This window comes from Thalassophryne amazonica, chromosome 12 (genome assembly GCF_902500255.1).
Source record: "Thalassophryne amazonica chromosome 12, fThaAma1.1, whole genome shotgun sequence".
Taxonomy (NCBI): Eukaryota; Metazoa; Chordata; class Actinopteri; order Batrachoidiformes; family Batrachoididae; genus Thalassophryne; species Thalassophryne amazonica.
The window spans coordinates 64614942-64634141 of record NC_047114.1 but is presented as its reverse complement, the minus strand read 5'-3'; the positions used below and the strand labels follow the sequence as shown (position 1 = coordinate 64634141).

Genomic DNA, 19200 nt, shown 5'->3' with positions numbered 1-19200 from the left:
AATTAATGCAGGCACCACTAGAGGGCCTTCCTGGTCCGTAGACGCAGCAGGTGAGAAGCAGTGCAGTGGGAGTGTTTGAAGAAGGGAATGATTGTTGATGAGGTCATCAGTTCTGTCTGTTGTGGCCCTTTATACGCGCTAAATGCTCCTCATTCATGCTTGATCACCACCTGCTCAAAAGCCCCAGCTGCAACCCTGAAAGATATTAAATACCACCGTGTGTTACACGACACACAGCCAGGAGGGTTATGTGATCCAGCTGTGGAGTGTGGACTACAGACACAGCTACAGAGTTCATGTGGTCAGGTTTTATCAGTAGCACCATTTCACACATTGGCAGACCTTTGAACATTGTTTTCCAAATTAATGTGTAGTTACATCATCATGCTCACCCTCTACGCTGAGTTCCCAGGGCTGTTCTCCCACCGGGACCAACAAACAAACTGAGGCCCTCCTCTGCAGTAAACAAACAACAAATAAGGATAACTGGAACCAAAGTTCACAGCCCAGCTCTGGAAATAGCTCACACTTTCTTTCTTGGAAGTCTAAAAATAAATGGCCGTTGATTGGATAAATTTATAAAACAGATGGTAAGACTTAAGATGTCATAGAAGAACAGGGGTGGAGGTACTGTAGTTACTAGGTGTATACCGGGCATGTTGAAATCTGAGTGCAGTAGAACATGTTACATTACTGGCAACCACTTTCTAAAAATTATCAACCATAGTCATTTTTTTTAAAGATGTGTGCAATGTCCCAGTTTGATTAAAATGAATGCATCACAAAGTACTTTTCACTGGAAAGGAAAATGAATTACATTAGGGATAATAAAAGCTGTCATGTTGTTAGCTATGACGTCTGACGACTGTTTCAAGTAAAAGTTGATTTTAATAGCATATAAAAATAAAATTAGGCCACTGGCACCGCTCTGAAAACACACGTTCAAAATAGTCTGTCTCCTTTTTCAGGTCCTGATAACATTTTTATCGATCAATGCCATTACTGATTTTGTCTATTGGTCTAGTTCTTTATCAATTCCGTTATCAATGCCTGATCAATTTTGTGTGAAAAAATGTGGGCCTGTAGAGGTTTTCAGGATTGCTGCAGGCAGTTTCCAAGTTACTAGATGCAGAGTGTGGCCTTATGACACTAGACGTGACATCAAAAAGGTTTTGTAATATTGGAACAGTCAAAAAACAAGCAGGAAATTATACCATTTGAAGCATACAGTTGTGTTCAAAATACTAGTAGTGTGTTAAAAAAGTGAGTAAAGCTCAAAGCCAAGCTCTTTTTGGGTCTAGGAGCTGTAAATAGTTTGTCAAACAACCCCCCCAAAACTGAGCCACAAGTACAGTACAAGCCACAGTACACTATGAAAACAGTGAAGCATTGTGGTGCAAGCATAACGATATAGGGATATTTCTCATACTATGGTGGTTTGCCTATTAATAGCATAATAGGGATCATGGAACACATCATTTTTTGAACACATCAAAATACTTGAAGAGGTCATGTTACCTTAGGCCAAAGAGAAAATACCCATTTCAACAAGACAATGACCACAAATACACCAGCAAGTGACAGGTGAGGAGCATCTTGGTTCCAGACCAACAAGTTTAATGTTATGGAGTGGCTAGCCCAATACTGGGACCTTAATTTAATAGACAACTTTTGGGGTGGCATCAAAAATGCTGTTTCTGAGGCAAAACCAAAAATTGCAGAGGAACCGTGGAATGTAGTCCAATTGTCCTGGGCTGGATTACTTGTTCACAGGTGCCAGAAATTGGTCAGCTCCATGCAAAACAGATGTGAAGCAGTTCTCAGAAACAGTGGTTATACAACTAAATATTAGTTCAGTGATTCACAAGAAAGATAAAACTATAAGCTTTTTTTTTAGTTTATACATTAAAATGTTTATGTTTGTAAAGAAAAACGCAGATACCGGTATTTTTTTAAACTACCTAATATTCCTTTTTTCTTAATTTTCTGTAAATTAATAACAAATTTGATGCATTTTTCTTCATGTTTTGATTTGGAATAGAATGTGCAGTGTTTCCAATGCATTTGCATGGATGAAAATAAAAGCTACTATAAGGATTTTGAGCTTTACACACTTTTTTAAACACTTTTTTTTTTTTTTTTTTTTTTTTTAACACAACTGTGTGATTGCAATGGACCGAAAACATTTGGAACAGGTTCACAACGCACATCTCTATCCTGAACATTAAGAAAATGGCTGTTACCAACATAACACGTATGATATAGTTCTATATTTTGAGCTCAATAATCAAAATGACCCGTGAAGTCCTTCATAGAACACTGGCCAAAACACAAACAAATACTGTGCACAACATCAGTGATGCTGTTCATGTAGAAAACAACTTTTCTCCACATAAATGTTTTGGTTAAGAAGGCAGGGTGACTGCAGTCACAAAGTATACTGAGCTCTGTGAATATTATTTGAAGTTTTTTTTATTGGCAAAATGTAGCTTTTGGGTTAATGAAGACATGGAAGGGAATTGTTGCATCCACTTAGCAGGCCAGCTAATGATTTTGATGCCCATCCTTACAAGTCCAACAAGTAAATCACAAATCATACAAACCTTCTGCACTGGAGTCCAGGACACTATGGCTGAAATCTTGGCTCTGAAAGATTTTTTCTATAATGTCATCTGCATCAACCCTGGTGGCATTAAATCGCTGCAGCTGATTCTCCACAGAGTTCTGCTTTAATGGTTGTCTAAGACAGAAACACAAAACAAGAAAACACTGCAGTCTGTTGTGCCTCAGGTTTGTTGCCAAAGACCTGTTTCTGATGCTAGTGTGAGACTCGAGGGCGGTATAATTCAGGGTAATACCTTGGGAGGTTGTTCAGTGGTGGGAGCCACTCCACTGTGTCGAGACAGGTGGTAAATACCGGCGATATTGACTTGTTTTCCCAGTGAAGTTCACCTGGTTCCAAGATGCTGCCAATACCTGTAGAGTCTGAATTTACAGACAGGCTCTTCTGAAGGCTCAAATCTGTCATACTGAAGTACTGCGAATTATCTGAGCTGTAACCTACAACACAAGAAAATAACATTATGTAAAAGGTTTTAGTTATGAATTTTCTTTTCTAAGTTTTTTTTTTTTTTTAAGTTTTAGAACAGCAAGTACGATCAATTCGGTTTTGATACACTAAACATATCAGTTTACAATCAAAAGATGAAGATAAGAACCTTACGAACCCATTACTTGTGTGCCCTATCAGACTGATTGTTTAAACATTGCACAGCTCTGAATGTCTACTCTTGACATTAGCCTTAGTGTTGCCCATTTAATACTGCAGATGTCAAAAAAAGCATGAAGACCAGAGAAATGTCTATGAGAGAAGAGCAAGGTATTCTACACCTGAGAAGACTCAATGCAGAAACAGCTTAAATAGCCAGTACAACAACTAGGAGCGTCTTGAAAAAGAAAGAAACCACTGGTGTACTGAACAACAGACATAAAAAGTGCTGACCAAGCAAAACAACTGATGACAGAAACATAACATCATGTTCAACTACAAGTCCATAAATAATAAATATGGTAAGTACAACCCTTTTGTGAACAGCTCCGGGGTTTGCACAGGTATTTCCCATCTCAAAGTGTATTTGGACATGCACCAAAAGTGCTTGCATTCTACTCTGTAGACGACCTATTTTCTTTTTTGGCACCCAGCATACTTTACACATACACACACACACACACACACACATCAGACGCTCAAAGCATTTTACAATAATGCCTCACATTCACCCCAATGTCAGAGTGCTGCCACACAAGGTGCTCACTACACACCAGAAGCAACTAGGGATTAAGGACCTTGCCCAAGGGCCCTTAATGTTTTTCCAGTCAGGCTGGGATTTGAACCAAGGATCCTCTGGTCTCAAGCCCAATAGCTTAACCAGTAGACCATCACCTCCCTTAAATCAATATCAATAAATAGAATATGAAAATCAAAACAGTATTCTTATGATCATCGTTTAATCTCAAACCCAAATGAGTTCAGTGTAGAGCAAAAACAAACTGAAATGAGAAAGAGAGTGTTACCCGAGATGTATGACTGTTGACTAGCAGAGCTGGATGGTCTACAGCCCTGCAACTTTTCTGGAACTGAGGATGACTTTCCAACAGCTGCTAAATGAAAGAAAATAAATTATCAACTTGGCAAATTTTCTTGCAACAAAGATGATAAAACGGCAAATGCAAGTTTTGTTTTTTGTTTCCACCATATTAAACAAACAACGTAGTTAACTTCTAGATGTAAATAAAAGGAAGTCATAGCTTAGGGTCCCTTCACACAACACGAAAGATGCAGAAACCGGAAGAAAATCTGTGAACCAAAAACGAAATGGGAAACCGCGAAACATTCCACCTGCTGTCAGGAGGGATGCATGGTCGGACAGACGATACCGCGGTGACAGTATTGTGCATACTCGTGTTCATGCACACGAACACAGTGTGAGCACATGGAAAGTCGCACACACAGCAGCGGAGCAAAATATAAAAAAAACCCCAACTGCTGTTATAAAGAGCGGAGTTAGACTCCGCCTAGTCATACACCAGGAAGTAACAAAATGATGCGGATGGGAGAACAATAATTAGACAGTAATCCCTTGTATCCCTTGTATGGGAGAACAGTAATTACCTGATTCGGCACCCATGACATGAACACATCGGCTGGCATGGTGTGTCCAGCGTGCACTGATCTGCTGGCGACTGTGTTGCAAATGTGATATGCGTTTTAATTATTATAATGTGGAGGAATCCCACAGTGACACGCACCTCATGGCGATTCTCAGCATGGCAAGATATTCACCAGCGTTGCGGTGGGCTGACGCGGCGGTCAGCTGAAGAGATATGTGCTTTAATGTATTTCCACGTCAGGACAGCATGCCAACATCCATGCCTCATGTCAAAGTTCATATCCTACAAGCCACGACAGGTGTTCCCCACTTGCAACTTGCGAGCACAGATATCTGAACAGCTGCACGTCACAGGGGGACATGCCCACCTTTGTCTGTGGACCTTGTCAGCTCACTGAAAAACAGGTTCACTCTCTGTACCTTGATGCTGTGATTTTTATTTTATGCATGAATTATTGTGTGTTTGTCCTGCATCTGTCTGATGTCTGTGTTTGTAATCTAACGCCTTGCGGCCACGGTCACGTCCAACTGACAGCAGGTGGTCAGCTGACAGGCGATGTGTGTCTACAGCAAAGCGTATCAGCAATGCGATCACAAATGAATGAGTTCACACTTTCACCCTTATTAGTTTTATTTAATCTCCACTCCTCCTGTCTGTCATGTAAACTACAATTTACGTGGTGGAAGTGACATCAGCCTGCTCCGCTGGCGCTGGACAGTGACCAGACTCTGTGAAACTCAGCCACAGCTGAAAATGTTGGATCCATGGTGTGCGTGGGGGGGATTCGGCACTCATGTCCATGTGCTTTGCTAGGTGATGCCACACTTGTGTTGCACTCAGACAATTTTCACAGACAGCTCGAACATGGTCACCTGCTCTCTCCTCTTGTACTAGGAAAACACAGCCCTTTTCTAAGTGTGCAGCGAGTGGTGTTGGAAGTTTGTGTGCGACTCCTGGAATCTGGCTGACACCTGCCGAGAGGGGGGGGTCGAATGAGCACGTGCAGAGCACTCGCTGTCTTTCGGCTGCTGGTGTGCGTGAATGGTGAATAGCGACAGCTGTATGAGGTGGTTCAGATTTGTCATGAGTTGCATTTGTCTCCTCCTCCGTGCGCAATTCTGCCTCAGTCGTGTTATGTGTGAAGGGGCCTTTACATTCTAACCTGTCTTCTCAAAAATAATAAAAAATTTCAAATCCAAATATTTTCAGTGTATAGCTAAACCGCTGAATTGGCCTTATTGCACAAATACTTTTACAGGGGACTGTATGAAAATGCTGTTGTACAACTGATGAAAAGTTTGAAAACACCAGACTTTTCCCTCATTTCTACTACATTCTAAAATAACTAAATTCTGACCAGTGATAAAATGAAGAGTTCAAGGAAAACCCACTGAAGGAAAAACCGTCCAAACAAATGGAACTAAACTTGGACTTGTGTTACCCCACAAACACATATGGTGTTCAAATATTCATGATGTCACAAAAAACTGGGCTCATGTTCAGTGAATGAAAACTGGCCTCATTATTCCAGTATCTTCTGAGGAGACAGTGTAAGAATTATACAGTTGTGAAGTTGCCTGTGTTTAAATGGAAAGGCTCTTTCATGTGTGGTACCTGAGATTTCTGATTGCTGATTACCATAGCTGGATGATTTAAAGTGACGACGGCCTCTCAGTGCCCCTGGTGCAGATTCTGTCTTTCTTAGAGTTGCTAAATGGAACAAGACAAGCTCACCCTTTGTCATTTTTTCATAACTAAACTGTTCAACATGCAAATTCCAAGATTTTGTTGAAAATTCATACCATATACTGTATTTTCAAAACTATAAGTCATTGACATCCTATGAGTGACAACTTGTTCCTGCACACTGAGCTGAAAGACGTGCTGTGATCCACACTCAGGAGCAGACGTTTGTAGCAATACACCATTAAAATGGAAGCCAGCCACCGTAAAATAAGATCTGAATGTGAAGAACATGCTGGGTTTTCGAGAATGAGTGAGATTAATAAATCATACTCTCAAACTGGAAGACCCCGCTCTTGAATAAGAGGGACTATAACTTCCATACTACTCGGCATTCCACTTCTTTGGACTGTGTAGGGTGAGAACAGCAACAAACAAGGCAGCTAGTTAAAAAGTGACTAACTATTAAGTTTTAAAAATGTATAGGAGTTTTGAAATGTTTAATTACATTTAGTGATTTCAACATACACACGTTTAGCTCTGAACAGATGTTTTGATCTGTACAGTGGCCACAAGAGGCATCTTACTCTTTAGTTTTTTGTGCGTGGTAAGGTACAATAACATTAATTAACTGGTTAGCTTCTGTTCGCTAATGTGGTTTCTGCATTATAAATTATAACTAAGTAAATAAAGTGCTGATTAAATTAATTTTGCTTCTTGCCGCATGAGGCAATAGCACCAAAATTCAAAAATAAATGCAACCTTTTGACTGATGCAACTTACAGCTGTGTTCCAAATAGTAGCAGTGTGTTTAAAAAAGTAAGTCCCTTCAGCTGCTCCCTTATGTTCACTTGGGGTTTACTCGCTACAGCAGATCCAATGTGGATCTGCATGTTGATTTGGCACAAGTTTGATGCCGCATGCCCTTCCTGACACAACTCCACATTACAAGGAGAAATGTGGCAGGTGTGGTATTTGAACCGGGAACCTTCTGCACTGAAACCAAGAGCACTAACCACTAAGCTCAAAATTCTAATAACAGCTCATACATGCAAATGCATTGGGAACACTGTGCATTCTATTCAAAACCAAAACATGAAGAAAAACTAATCAAATCTGTTAATACTTTACAGAAAGTCAATCAATCAATCAATTTTTTTATATAGCGCCAAATCACAACAAACAGTTGCCCCAAGGCGCTTTATATTGTAAGGCAAGGCCATACAATAATTATGTAAAACCCCAACGGTCAAAACGACCCCCTGTGAGCAAGCACTTGGCTACAGTGGGAAGGAAAAACTCCCTTTTAACAGGAAGAAACCTCCAGCAGAACCAGGCTCAGGGAGGGGCAGTCTTCTGCTGGGACTGGTTGGGGCTGAGGGAGAGAACCAGGAAAAAGACATGCTGTGGAGGGGAGCAGAGATCGATCACTAATGATTAAATGCAGAGTGGTGCATACAGAGCAAAAAGAGAAAGAAACAGTGCATCATGGGAACCCCCCAGCAGTCTACGTCTATAGCAGCATAACTAAGGGATGGTTCAGGGTCACCTGAAGTGAAGAAAGTGAAGAAAAAAAATAATATTAGGCTGTTGAGAAATAAATACATAAATAGCAGTGTCTGCATTTGATTAAAAAGACAGGCTGCTCAGCTAAAATGATCTCAAATGCTTTGAAATGGCAACCAAAACCAGAAAGATGTGGAAGAAAATGGAAAACCATCACTTGAATGGATCAAAGAACAGCCAGAATTAGGCCTAAAGTAATGTGTGACTACTGTAATAATTACAAGACGCCTATGTGAAGTCAAGTTATGGTCAAGACTCCCCCACAAAGTCCCATTATTGAAAAAACAACACGTGCTGAAGACGTTACAATTTGCCAATCACACTGACTGGCCAAAAGAGAAATGGCGCAACATTTTGTGGACTGATGAAAGCCAGACTGTTCTTTTTGTGTCTAGGGGCCACAGACAGTTTGTCAGATGACCTCCCAAAACTGAATTCAAGCCACAGTACATTGTGAAGACAGTGAAGCAAGCATCATGATATGGGGATGTTTCTCATACTATGGTGTCGGGCCTATTTATCGCATACCAGTGATCATGGATCAGTTTGAATACATCAAAATACTTGAAGAGGTCATGTTTGTTGAGAAGGTGTCGTGACACGGACCCACAACAGGGGGGCGTTAATGAACGGACAATGGATAAGCCAAAAAGTAACAATTTAATGTTGTGAAGCGCACAACGAAGTACAGACAATAACAATATTGCGGAATGTCAATCATACAAAAGGTGGCGTGTGGCAGGCTCGAAGATAGAAGACGTCTGGTGATAGAAGAGCTGGAACCCACACAGCTTCCACCACCAACGGATCTGAAGAACACCGGAGCCGCCAAGCCCTGCGCCCCAGGTGGCCACTGTCTTCAGCAGTCAGACCCGGTACTGCTGGCAGAGAACAGAAACAGTTTGATGAGTGTGAGTACGCACACTCAGTAATCCCACAGTCTGTGTTCAGTAAGGAGGGAGCACCTCCACCTCCAATCACACACTCGTGCAGCTCCTGTTTAACCACTTATCTGGTTGGGGTGTGAGGCGAAGCCGTCACTAATCACACCAAACGCCAATCCAGCAGATAAGGAAACACCACAGGAAAACGGCTGCAAAAGAGATCAGACTATGACTCAGTTTAAATTCAGCAGAGAAAGTACCTGTATGGTAGATGATTTCTCGGCGAGGAGGTGGAGTTGCAGTCCGGCCTTTATGGTGATGGGTTGAATGAGTGACAGCTGGTGCTGATGAAGAGCAACAGCTGTCACTCCAAGTGGCTCCGGCGCCCTCTCGTGCTTGAAGCCCGCACTCCAAGCAGGGCGCCATCTGGTGGTGGTGGGCCAGCAGTACCTCCTCTTCAGCGGCCCACACAACAGGACCCCCCCCTCAACGGGCGCCTCCTGGCGCCCGACCAGGCTTGTCCGGGTGCCGCCGGTAGAAGTCGGCCAGGAGGGCCGGGTCCAGGATGAAGCTCCTCTTCAACCAGGAGCGTTCTTCGGGTCCATACCCCTCCCAGTCCACCAGATACTGGAACCCCCGGCCCTTCCGACGGACGTCCAGGAGCCGGCGCACGGTCCAAGCCGGCTCCCCGTCAATGATCCGGGCAGGAGACGGCGCCGGTCTGGGGGTACAGAGGGGTGAAATATGGTGAGGTTTGATGCGCGACACATGGAAGACAGGATGGATCCGCAGTGAAGCCGGCAGCTTCAGCTTCACCGCAGCAGGACTGAGGACTTTGAGGATTGTAAATGGTCCGATGAAGCGGTCCTTCAGTTTCTGAGACTCGACCTGGAGTGGTATGTCCTTGGTTGAAAGCCACACCTCCTGCCTGGGCTGGTATGAAGGGGCCAGGGAATGCCGGCGGTCTGCATGGGCCTTGGCCCTCATCCGGGCCTTCAACAGGGCAGTCCGCCACACCCGGCGGCACCTCCTGAGGTGGGCCTGGACCGAGGGCACACCGACCTCTCCCTCCACAAGTGGAAACAATGGGGGCTGGTACCCCAAACACACCTCAAACGGGGAGAGGCCGGTGGCTGACGACACTTGGCTGTTGTGGGTGTACTCAATCCAGGCCAGATGTTCACTCCAGGCCGTCGGGTGTGTGGAGGTAACACAACGGAGGGTCTGCTCCAGCTCCTGGTTGGCCCGCTCTGCCTGTCCGTTTGTCTGAGGGTGATACCCGGACGAGAGACTCACGGTGGCACCCAGTTCCCTGCAGAAACTCCTGAGGTACCGGTAGGGGCTGGAGGAGTCCTGAAGTCCTCTTATGGTCAGCCTTGCCCCTGGCACAGGTGGTACAGGCCTGGACGTAGTCCCGGACGTCGGCCTCCATAGACACCCACCAGAAGCGCTGCTGGACCACTGCCATGGTTCTGCGCACCCCGGGATGACAGGAGAGCTTGGAACCATGACAGAAGTAAAAAACCGCAGCTCTGGCCTCTGGTGGGACGTACAGTTTGTCCTTCGGGCCGGTCCCTGGGTCCGGGTTCCGTGTCAGGGCCTCCCAGACGGTCTTCTCCACGTCCCAGGTGAGAGTGGCCACGACAGTGAACTCGGGGATGATGGTCTCTATGGGGTCTGACAACTCGGCCTTGGCCTCCTCTTCATGCACCTGGGACAGGGCATCCGACCGTTGATTCTTGGTCCCGGGGCGGTATGTAATCTGGAAGTCAAAGCGCCCGAAGAACAGTGACCAGCAGGCTTGCCTGGGGTTTAGCCGCTTGGCGGTCCGGATGTACTCCAGGTTCCGATGGTCCGTGAAAACCGTGAAGGGCACCGTCGCTCCCTCCAACAGGTGTCTCCACTCTTCAAGAGCCTCCTTCACCGCAAGGAGTTCCCGATTGCCGACGTCGTAATTCCTCTCAGCCGGGGTCAACCTGCGGGAAAAATAGGCACAAGGGTGGAGAACCTTATCGGACTCCCCGCTCTGGGACAGCACGGCTCCTATCCCCGAGTCAGAGGCATCCACCTCCACTGTGAACTGGCGAGTAGGATCAGGCTGCACCAGAACTGGTGCAGACGAGAACCGGCACTTCAACTCCCTAAACGCGGCTTCGCACCGATCCGACCAGGTGAAGGGGACCTTAGTGGAGGTCAGGGCTGTCAGGGGGCTAACTATCTGACTGTAGCCCTTAATGAACCTCCTGTAGAAATTCGCAAAGCCGAGGAACTGTTGCAGTTTCCTACGGTTTGTTGGTTGGGGCCAATCTCTCACCGCCGCAACCTTGGCCGGATCAGGGGCGACGGAGTTGGAGGAGATTATGAACCCCCAGGAAGGACAAAGAAGAGCGGTGAAACTCGCACTTCTCGCCCTTCACAAATAGCCGGTTCTCCAACAACCGCTGTAGGACCTGACGTACATGCTTGACATGGGTCTCAGGATCCGGAGAAAAGATGAGTATATCGTCTAGATATACGAAGACAAACCGATGCAGGAAGTCCCGCAAGACATCATTAACCAATGCTTGGAACGTCGCGGGCGCATTGGTGAGGCCGAACGGCATGACCAGGTACTCAAAGTGACCTAACGGGGTGTTAAATGCCGTCTTCCAATCATCTCCCTCCCGGATCCGAACCAGGTGATAAGCATTCCTAAGATCCAATTTTGTAAAAATTTGGGCTCCATGCAAGGGCGTAAACACTGAATCCAACAGAGGTAACGGGTATCGGTTGCGAACCGTGATCTCGTTTAGCCCTCTGTAATCAATGCATGGACGGAGTCCGCCGCCCTTCTTGCCCACAAAAAAGAAACCAGCACCCATCGGGGAGGAGTTCCGGATCAACCCGGCAGCTAACGAGTTGCGGATGTAGGTCTCCATTGATTCGCGTTCCGGACGAGAGAGGTTGTACAGCCTGCTGTATGGGTACTCAGCGCCCGGTATCAAATCAATGGCGCAATCGTACGGATGGTGTGGGGGCAGCGTGAGTGCCAGATCCTTGCTGAAGATGTCAGCAAGGTCATGGTACTCGGCCGGCACCGCCGCCAGATTGGGGGGGACTAAAACCTCCTCCTTACCTGTCACACCGGGTGGAACCGAGGATCCTAAACACTCCCGGTGGCAGGTTTTGCTCCACTGAACCACAACCCCAGACGGCCAATCAATCCGGGGATTGTGTTTTAACACCCATGGAAAACCCAAAATCACTCGGGAGGTAGAAGGTGTTACATAAAACACAATCTCCTCCCTGTGATTCCCAGAAACAACCAAAGTCACGGGCTGTGTCTGGTGTGTGATTAGTGGAAGAAGGGTGCCATCTAGTGCCCGCACCGACAATGGTGACGGTAAGGCCACTAGAGGGAGCCCAACCTCCTTTGCCCATCTGCTGTCCAGCAGATTCCCCTCCGACCCCGTGTCCACCAGTGCTGGGGCGTGAAGGGTTAGATCCCCACTCAGGATCGTAACTGGGATACGTGCAGATTTTCGGGGTTTCCCCGCATGGGTATTGTGACCCACCCTTAGCCCAGTCTCTAAGGATGAGTGCTGCTGTTTTGACCGTTTGGGGCACTCTCTCTGTATGTGCTCGGTTGAGCTGCAGAGAAAACACTCTCCACGGATCAGCCTCCTTTGTCTCTGATCTGATCGCTTTTTGGCCCTGCTCGTTTCCATAGCAACATCAGCAGGGGGAGCTGTCGTCACGTGGAGAGCCCTGGCTGTGGAGCGTGGGGAAGTCGGCTCCCTTTCGGACCCGGGAGGAAGAGGGACGGCTTGTGCCTGACCACGCCCTTCGTCTCGCTCCCGTCGGTGTTCTGTTAATCGGTTGTCTAACCGTATAACCAGGTCGATAAGCCCGTCTAAATCCCGCGGCTCGTCCTTCGCCACCAGGTGCTCCTTAAGGACCAGAGACAGTCTGTTTACAAAGGCGGCGCGGAGCGCAACAGCATTCCAGCCGGCTCGCGCTGCCGCGATGTGGAAGTCGACTGCATACTTCGCTGCGCTTCGGCACCCCTGTCTTAGCAACAGCAGCATGCTTGAAGCGGTCTCGCCTCTATGAGGGTGGTCGAACACCTGTCGGAACTCCCTCACAAACTCAGTGTAAACCGTTAGGAGCCGTGAATTCTGCTCCCAGAGCGCCGTAACCCAGGCGCGTGCCTCTCCTCGAAGCAAATTTATAACGTAAGCCACCCGGCTAGCGTCTGACGCGTACATGACGGGACGCTGTGAAAAGACGAGCGAGCACTGCATCAAGAAGTTCGCGCACATCTCCACACAGCCTCCGTACGGCTCCAGAGGGCTTATGTATGCTTCAGGGGACGGTGGGGGGGTTCGTTGAACGACCAGTGGAATGTCTGTCTCTGGCATTCAGTCAGCAGGAGGAGGTGCTGCAGCAGCGCCCTGAGCATGCGCTTCCACCTGGGCGGTGAGAGCCTCCATCCTTCGATTGAGAACAATGCTCTGCTCGGTAACTAAGTCCAACCGAGCAGTAAAGGCGGTTAAGATGTGCTGCAGCTCACCTAACACGCCTCCTGCTGGCGCCTGTGCACCTCGCTCTTCCATTGGCTGTTCAAGCGATGGTTGACGACCCTCGGGATCCATGACGCTGGCCGAGAAATCCTGCTGGGAAGGTGTCGTGACATGGACCCACAACAGGGGGGCGTTAATGAACGGACAATGGATAAGCCAAAAAGTAACAATTTAATGTTGTGAAGCGCACAACGAAGTACAGACAATAACAATATTGCGGAATGTCAATCATACAAAAGGTGGCGTGTGGCAGGCTCGAAGATAGAAGACGTCTGGTGATAGAAGAGCCGGATCCCACACAGCTTCCACCACCAACAGATCTGAAGAACACTGGAGCCGCCAAGCCCTGCGCCCCAGGTGGCCACTGTCTTCAGCAGTCAGACCCGGTACTGCTGGCAGAGAACAGAAACAGTTTGATGAGTGTGAGTACGCACACTCAGTAATCCCACAGTCTGTGTTCAGTAAGGAGGGAGCACCTCCACCTCCAATCACACACTCGTGCAGCTCCTGTTTAACCACTTATCTGGTTGGGGTGTGAGGCGAAGCCGTCGCTAATCACACCAAACGCCAATCCAGCAGATAAGGAAACACCACAGGAAAATGGCTGCAAAAGAAATCAGACTATGACTCAGTTTAAATTCAGCAGAGAAAGTACCTGTATGGTAGATGATTTCTCGGCGAGGAGGTGGAGTTGCAGTCCGGCCTTTATGGTGATGGTGATGGGTTGAATGAGTGACAGCTGGTGCTGATGAAGAGCGACAGCTGTCACTCCCAGTGGCTCCGGCGCCCTCTCGTGCTTGAAGCCCGCACTCCAAGCAGGGCGCCATCTGGTGGTGGTGGGCCAGCAGTACCTCCTCTTCAGCAGCCCACACAACAATGTTGCCTTATACCATAGAAGACATGCCCTTGGAATGGGTGTTTCGACAAGAAGTGACCCCAAACAAACCAGCAAGTGAGCATCATCTTGGTTCCAGACCAACACGATTAACATTATGGAGTGGCCAGCCCGATCCTGGGACCTTAATCCAATAGAAAATATCTGAGGCAAAACCAAGAAATGCAGAGGAATTGTGGAATGTAGTCCAATTGTCCTGGGCTGAAATACTTGATCACAGGTGCCAGAAGTTGGTTGAATCCATGCAACACAGATGTGAAGCAGTTCTCAGAAACAATGGTTATACAACTAAATATTAGTTCAGTGATTCATAGGCAAACTAAATCTTCAAGCATTTTTTAGTTTATAAAGTAAATGTTTGAGTTTGTAAAGAAAAATGCAGACACTGCTATTTTTTGAATAGCCTAATATTCCTTTTTCTTCACTTTCTGTAAGAAATTTTTCTTCATGTTTTGATTTGGAATAGAATGTGCAGTGTTCCCAATGCAATTGTGTGTATGGAAATAAAAGTATTTTTAGGATTTTGAGCTTTGCAGCCTTTTTATAAACACTGCTACTATTTTGAACACAACTATACATACATGTTTTTTATTTATTTTTATGACATACTTTGACAGATGCAAATAATACTAATTCACATTATAGTCCAGAAAATACAGTACACATACTGCTAACAAAAACACAGTGCAAGTTTCTTAAAATGTGTAATCTAGAAACTGAAATATTTTGGCTTCTTTTTTATTTATTTATCGTAAACAACCATTTATCAATGGTTTTGAGAGGTCAATGTTTGGGGATATTTCAAGTTATAATCACCTTAGAACAAATTAAAAAGCAAAAAAAAAGCTGTCAATCAAACCAGCAAATGAACTCTGCTTAAATGAATAGCAAATTTTGTATTTGTGTTACCAGATATTTTTGCGCGCCAATTAGCATAGCATGGTGATGCAGAGTGACCGTGGCCTCGCAGCTCCCCTGGGGCTGATGCTGACTTTCCCAAAGTTGCTAAATGGAACAAAACAAGATATCAATTTTATTCTTCTTCTTACAATTGAAGTGTTAAAATACAAACTGCAAGATGTTTAAGAACATCCTTCTCATATTAATCACTTCATCTCAAATCTACTGTGTTCAGTTTATGGGGAAAAAAAAGGAACAAAGCATCCCCTTTGAAAGTGGGGAATGTACAGTTGTAAGACTGCAAGTGTTTCAGCAGAAAGGGACTTCTGAGTGTGTGATACCTGAGAATTGTGATCCCCGAACAGCACAGTTGACAGGCATACAATGACCATGACCTTGCAACTCCTCTGGAACCGTTGTGGATTGTGCTTGGGTTGCTAAATGGAAAACAAACAAACAAACAAAACAAACAGGGCTGTTTTTCCAGCAACTAAGCTGTTAAACATATGCAAAGTGTAAAATCTTTGAGAACATTAAACAAAGCTTAGGGCCCCTTCACATATAACATGATTGAAGCCGAATGAGCATGAAGGAGGAATTGCATGCCATTTGTGAAAAATCAGAGCCGTCTACAATGCCTCGTATACCTGTCGCTACAACTATTCGCACACACCAGCGGCTTAGAAAATGTGGGGCCATTTGCTCCGTCAGCAGGAAAATAGTGAGCAGTGAGCCCCCACGAGTGTGACGTTGCAAAAAAGCAACACACGTGGCGTGCGTATGCATCGCATGTGTGCGCGTCACGCAGCCCCCCCGCAACACATGTGGCATGCATGTTTTGTGCTCCACCTCCTGCTTCCCCCACCCCAACACATATGGTGGGTGTGGGGGGAGCACACTTGCATGACATGCTCTGTGTGTGTGTGTGTATATATATATATATATACACACATACGAGGTCTGTTAGAAAAGTATCAGACCTTTTTATTTTTTACAAAAACCTGATGGATTTGAATCACATGTGCTTGCATGAGCAAACCTTGAACCTTTGTGCACGTGTGAACTTTTTCACGCCTGTCGATTGCATCATTTTCTGGTAAGCAGCCTTTATGTGAGGACATGTGCAGTGCACTCGGCAGATTTTCATTTCAAGGAAAAAGACGGAACGACTGGAGCAGCGCCGCATTAAATTTTGCCAGAAACTGGGCGACAGCCAGGTGGAAACCATTCGGATGATTCAGACGGCTTTCGGTGACTTTTCAGTCGTGGGACTATCCGAGAAATTGTGGAAGAGGTGGGCATGTCACAGCATGTCCTGTGAGACTTCAACACGGAGGCGCTTTTGCTCCGCCGTCAGAAGCAGCAGGAATTTCACAGCCACTCTTTTCATGGCCAAATCTTCTGTCTTCTACAGTGGAAATCTTCTACAGTGGAATGTACCGAAAAAGTGCTGATGTCCACCTCTTCCGCAATTTCTCGGATAGTCACACGACGGTCCTGCATCACCACAGCATTCACTTTGGAAATGATCTGGTCATTTCAGCATGTTGATGGCCGATCGGAGCGTGGCTCACTCTCCACCTTTGTACGGACATCTTTAAACTGGTTGTAGTGCTCCTTAATCTGTGTGATGCCCACAGGATCGTCACCGAAAGCCGTCTGAATCTTACGAATGGTTTCCACCTGGCTGTCGCCCAGTTTCTGGCAAAATTTGATGGCGCTGCTCCAGTCGTTCCGTCTTTTTCCTTGAAATAAAAATCCGCCGAGCGCACTACACATGTCCTCACACAAAGGCTGCTTACCAGAAAAAGATGCATTCGACAGGCGTGAAAACATTCACGCATGCGCACGAAGGTTCAAGGTTTGCTCATGCAAGCACACGTGATTCAAATCAGATTTTTGCAAAAAATAAAAAAGTCCGATACTTTTCTAACAGACCTCGTATATATATATATATATATATATATATATATATATATATATATATATATATATATATATATATATATACACACACACACACACACACACATACACACGAGGTCTGTTAGAAAAGTAACGGACCTTTTTATTTTTTGCAAAATCTATATGGATTTGAATCATGTGTGATTGCATCAGCCCAGCTTGAACCTTCGTGCGCATGCGTGAGTTTTTTCCACGCCTGTCGGTTGCGTCATTCGCCTGTGAGCACCCCTTGTGGGAGGAGTGGTCCAGCCCCCTTGGCGGATTTTCATTGTCAGGAAATTGGCTGATCGACTGCCGCTTTGCTTCATCAAAACTTTTTCAGAAAGTGTGAGAGACAGCCAGTTGGAAACCATTTGGAAAATTCAGATGGCTTTCGGTGAAGATCTTATGGGGATCACACATATTAAGGACAATTACAACTGGATTAAAGACAGCCCACAGTGGCGAATGGCGCACCGATCGGCAGGCTCAAACGACCAGATCATTTCCAAAGTGAATGCTTTGTTGATCCGGGACGTCGTCTGACTACCAGAGAAATGGCAAGACAGCTGGACATAGCACTTTTTCGGCACATTCCACTGTTACAGGAGTTTTTGTAATGGAAAGAGGAGCGGAGGAATTCGCCATGGAGCCGCTCATGGCGCGGGACAAAAGCACCTCCATGTTGGTCTCACAGGACAAGCCCTAACATGCCCAGCTCTTGCACCATTAGGAAGATTCAGACAGCTTTCGGTGGCTTTTCAGTCGTGTGACTATCTGAGAAATTGTGGACAAGCTGGGCATGCCACAACATGTCCTGTGAGGCTTCATCACAGCATTGCTTTTTGTTCTGTGCCCTGCGCCTCCGTCCCGATGCGCGAATTCCTCCGCACGTCTTTTCATGACAAAAAAAAGCTCCTGTAACAGTGGAATGTGCCGTTCATTTCCAAAGTAAACGCTTTGTTGATCCGGGACGTCGTCTGACTACCACAGAAATGGCAGAAGAGTTTGACATCAGCACTTTTTTGGCATGAAAAGACATGCGGAGGAATTTGCGCGTCAGGACTCCTGTTATAAGACAGCGATTGTAGCGCAGTGGTAAAGTTTGTCTGTTTGATAATCAGAGCTTTTGTAAATCGCAGGTTTGACTCCTGCGGGTGGCATTTATCTTTTATTTAACCACAGGGTTCTGTATTGGGTCCCCTTTTATTTATATCAACCCAGTGATTTTTCACGAATTAAAACACCAATCTTTAATCTATCAGTGTCTGGTGACTGTAGTAATTATTTTTTACCAGACTGGACATAAGACACAATGAGAGCGCACTGCTTCATTCATGTCATTTCATGACTGTATGTCTGTGTCCATGGGTCATATACAGAGGCACAGAGGGATCATGTGTGTACTGTCTGCTCGATAAGAGGGATTAAATATTGGACAATGCGGTGTTTTTTTTTTAAATTGGTGTGTGGTTTTTTTTGGTCCACATCAGCAGTGTGCTGTGGTTCCACACGTTCCAGCTGGTTATTTTTTTTCCACATCAGAGGTGCGATGTGGTTCCACACATTCCAGCTGGTTATTTTTTTTCCCCTCCACATCAGCAGCACGATGTGGTTCCACACATTCCAGCTGGTTATTTTTTTTCCCCTCCACATCAGCAGCACGATGTGGTTCCACACATTCCAGCTGGTTATTTTTTTTCCCCTCCACATCAGCAGCACGATGTGGTTCCACAAACTCCAGCTATTTTTTTTTTCTCCACATCAGCGGTACAATGTGGTTCCACAAGCTCCAGGTGTTTTTTTTCTTCCTCCACATCAGCGACACGATGTGGTTCCACAAGCTCCAGCTGTTTTTTTTCCCTCCACATCAGCAGCACGATGTGGAGGCAAGCTCCAGGTTTGAATGAATGAATGAATGAATGAATGAAAACTGTTTATTTCGAACATTTGATACAACAACAATTACAAGATAGATCAGTAAAGACAACAACAAAAAAGTTCCTACTGTGTACCCAACATGTCCGAAAAGGGGTAGGGTGAAGCATCAGCTTATTTATCCCTACCCCTTCTTCCCCACAACCAGTAATACCCT

General features: G+C 45.8%; 1 protein-coding gene across 3 annotated transcripts in view; it reads right to left on the bottom strand.

The window, feature by feature from the left end:
* LOC117521152 (protein FAM102B-like) overlaps positions 1 to 19200 on the bottom strand; it is a 37846-nt gene continuing 18646 nt past the window's right edge. The window contains exons 7-14 of one of the 3 annotated variants that reach the window (XM_034182495.1): positions 15503 to 15598; positions 15171 to 15266; positions 6286 to 6381; positions 4075 to 4161; positions 2859 to 3060; positions 2604 to 2740; positions 393 to 456; positions 1 to 195 (exon numbers count right to left, since the gene is read on the bottom strand). In XM_034182495.1, coding sequence (XP_034038386.1) covers positions 150 to 195; positions 393 to 456; positions 2604 to 2740; positions 2859 to 3060; positions 4075 to 4161; positions 6286 to 6381; positions 15171 to 15266; positions 15503 to 15598 — 824 coding nt within the window. In that variant the 3' untranslated portion in view covers positions 1 to 149. The remainder of the gene's footprint in view (positions 196 to 392; positions 457 to 2603; positions 2741 to 2858; positions 3061 to 4074; positions 4162 to 6285; positions 6382 to 15170; positions 15267 to 15502; positions 15599 to 19200) is intronic. The other 2 variants (XM_034182496.1, XM_034182497.1) reach the window with 2 other exon arrangements.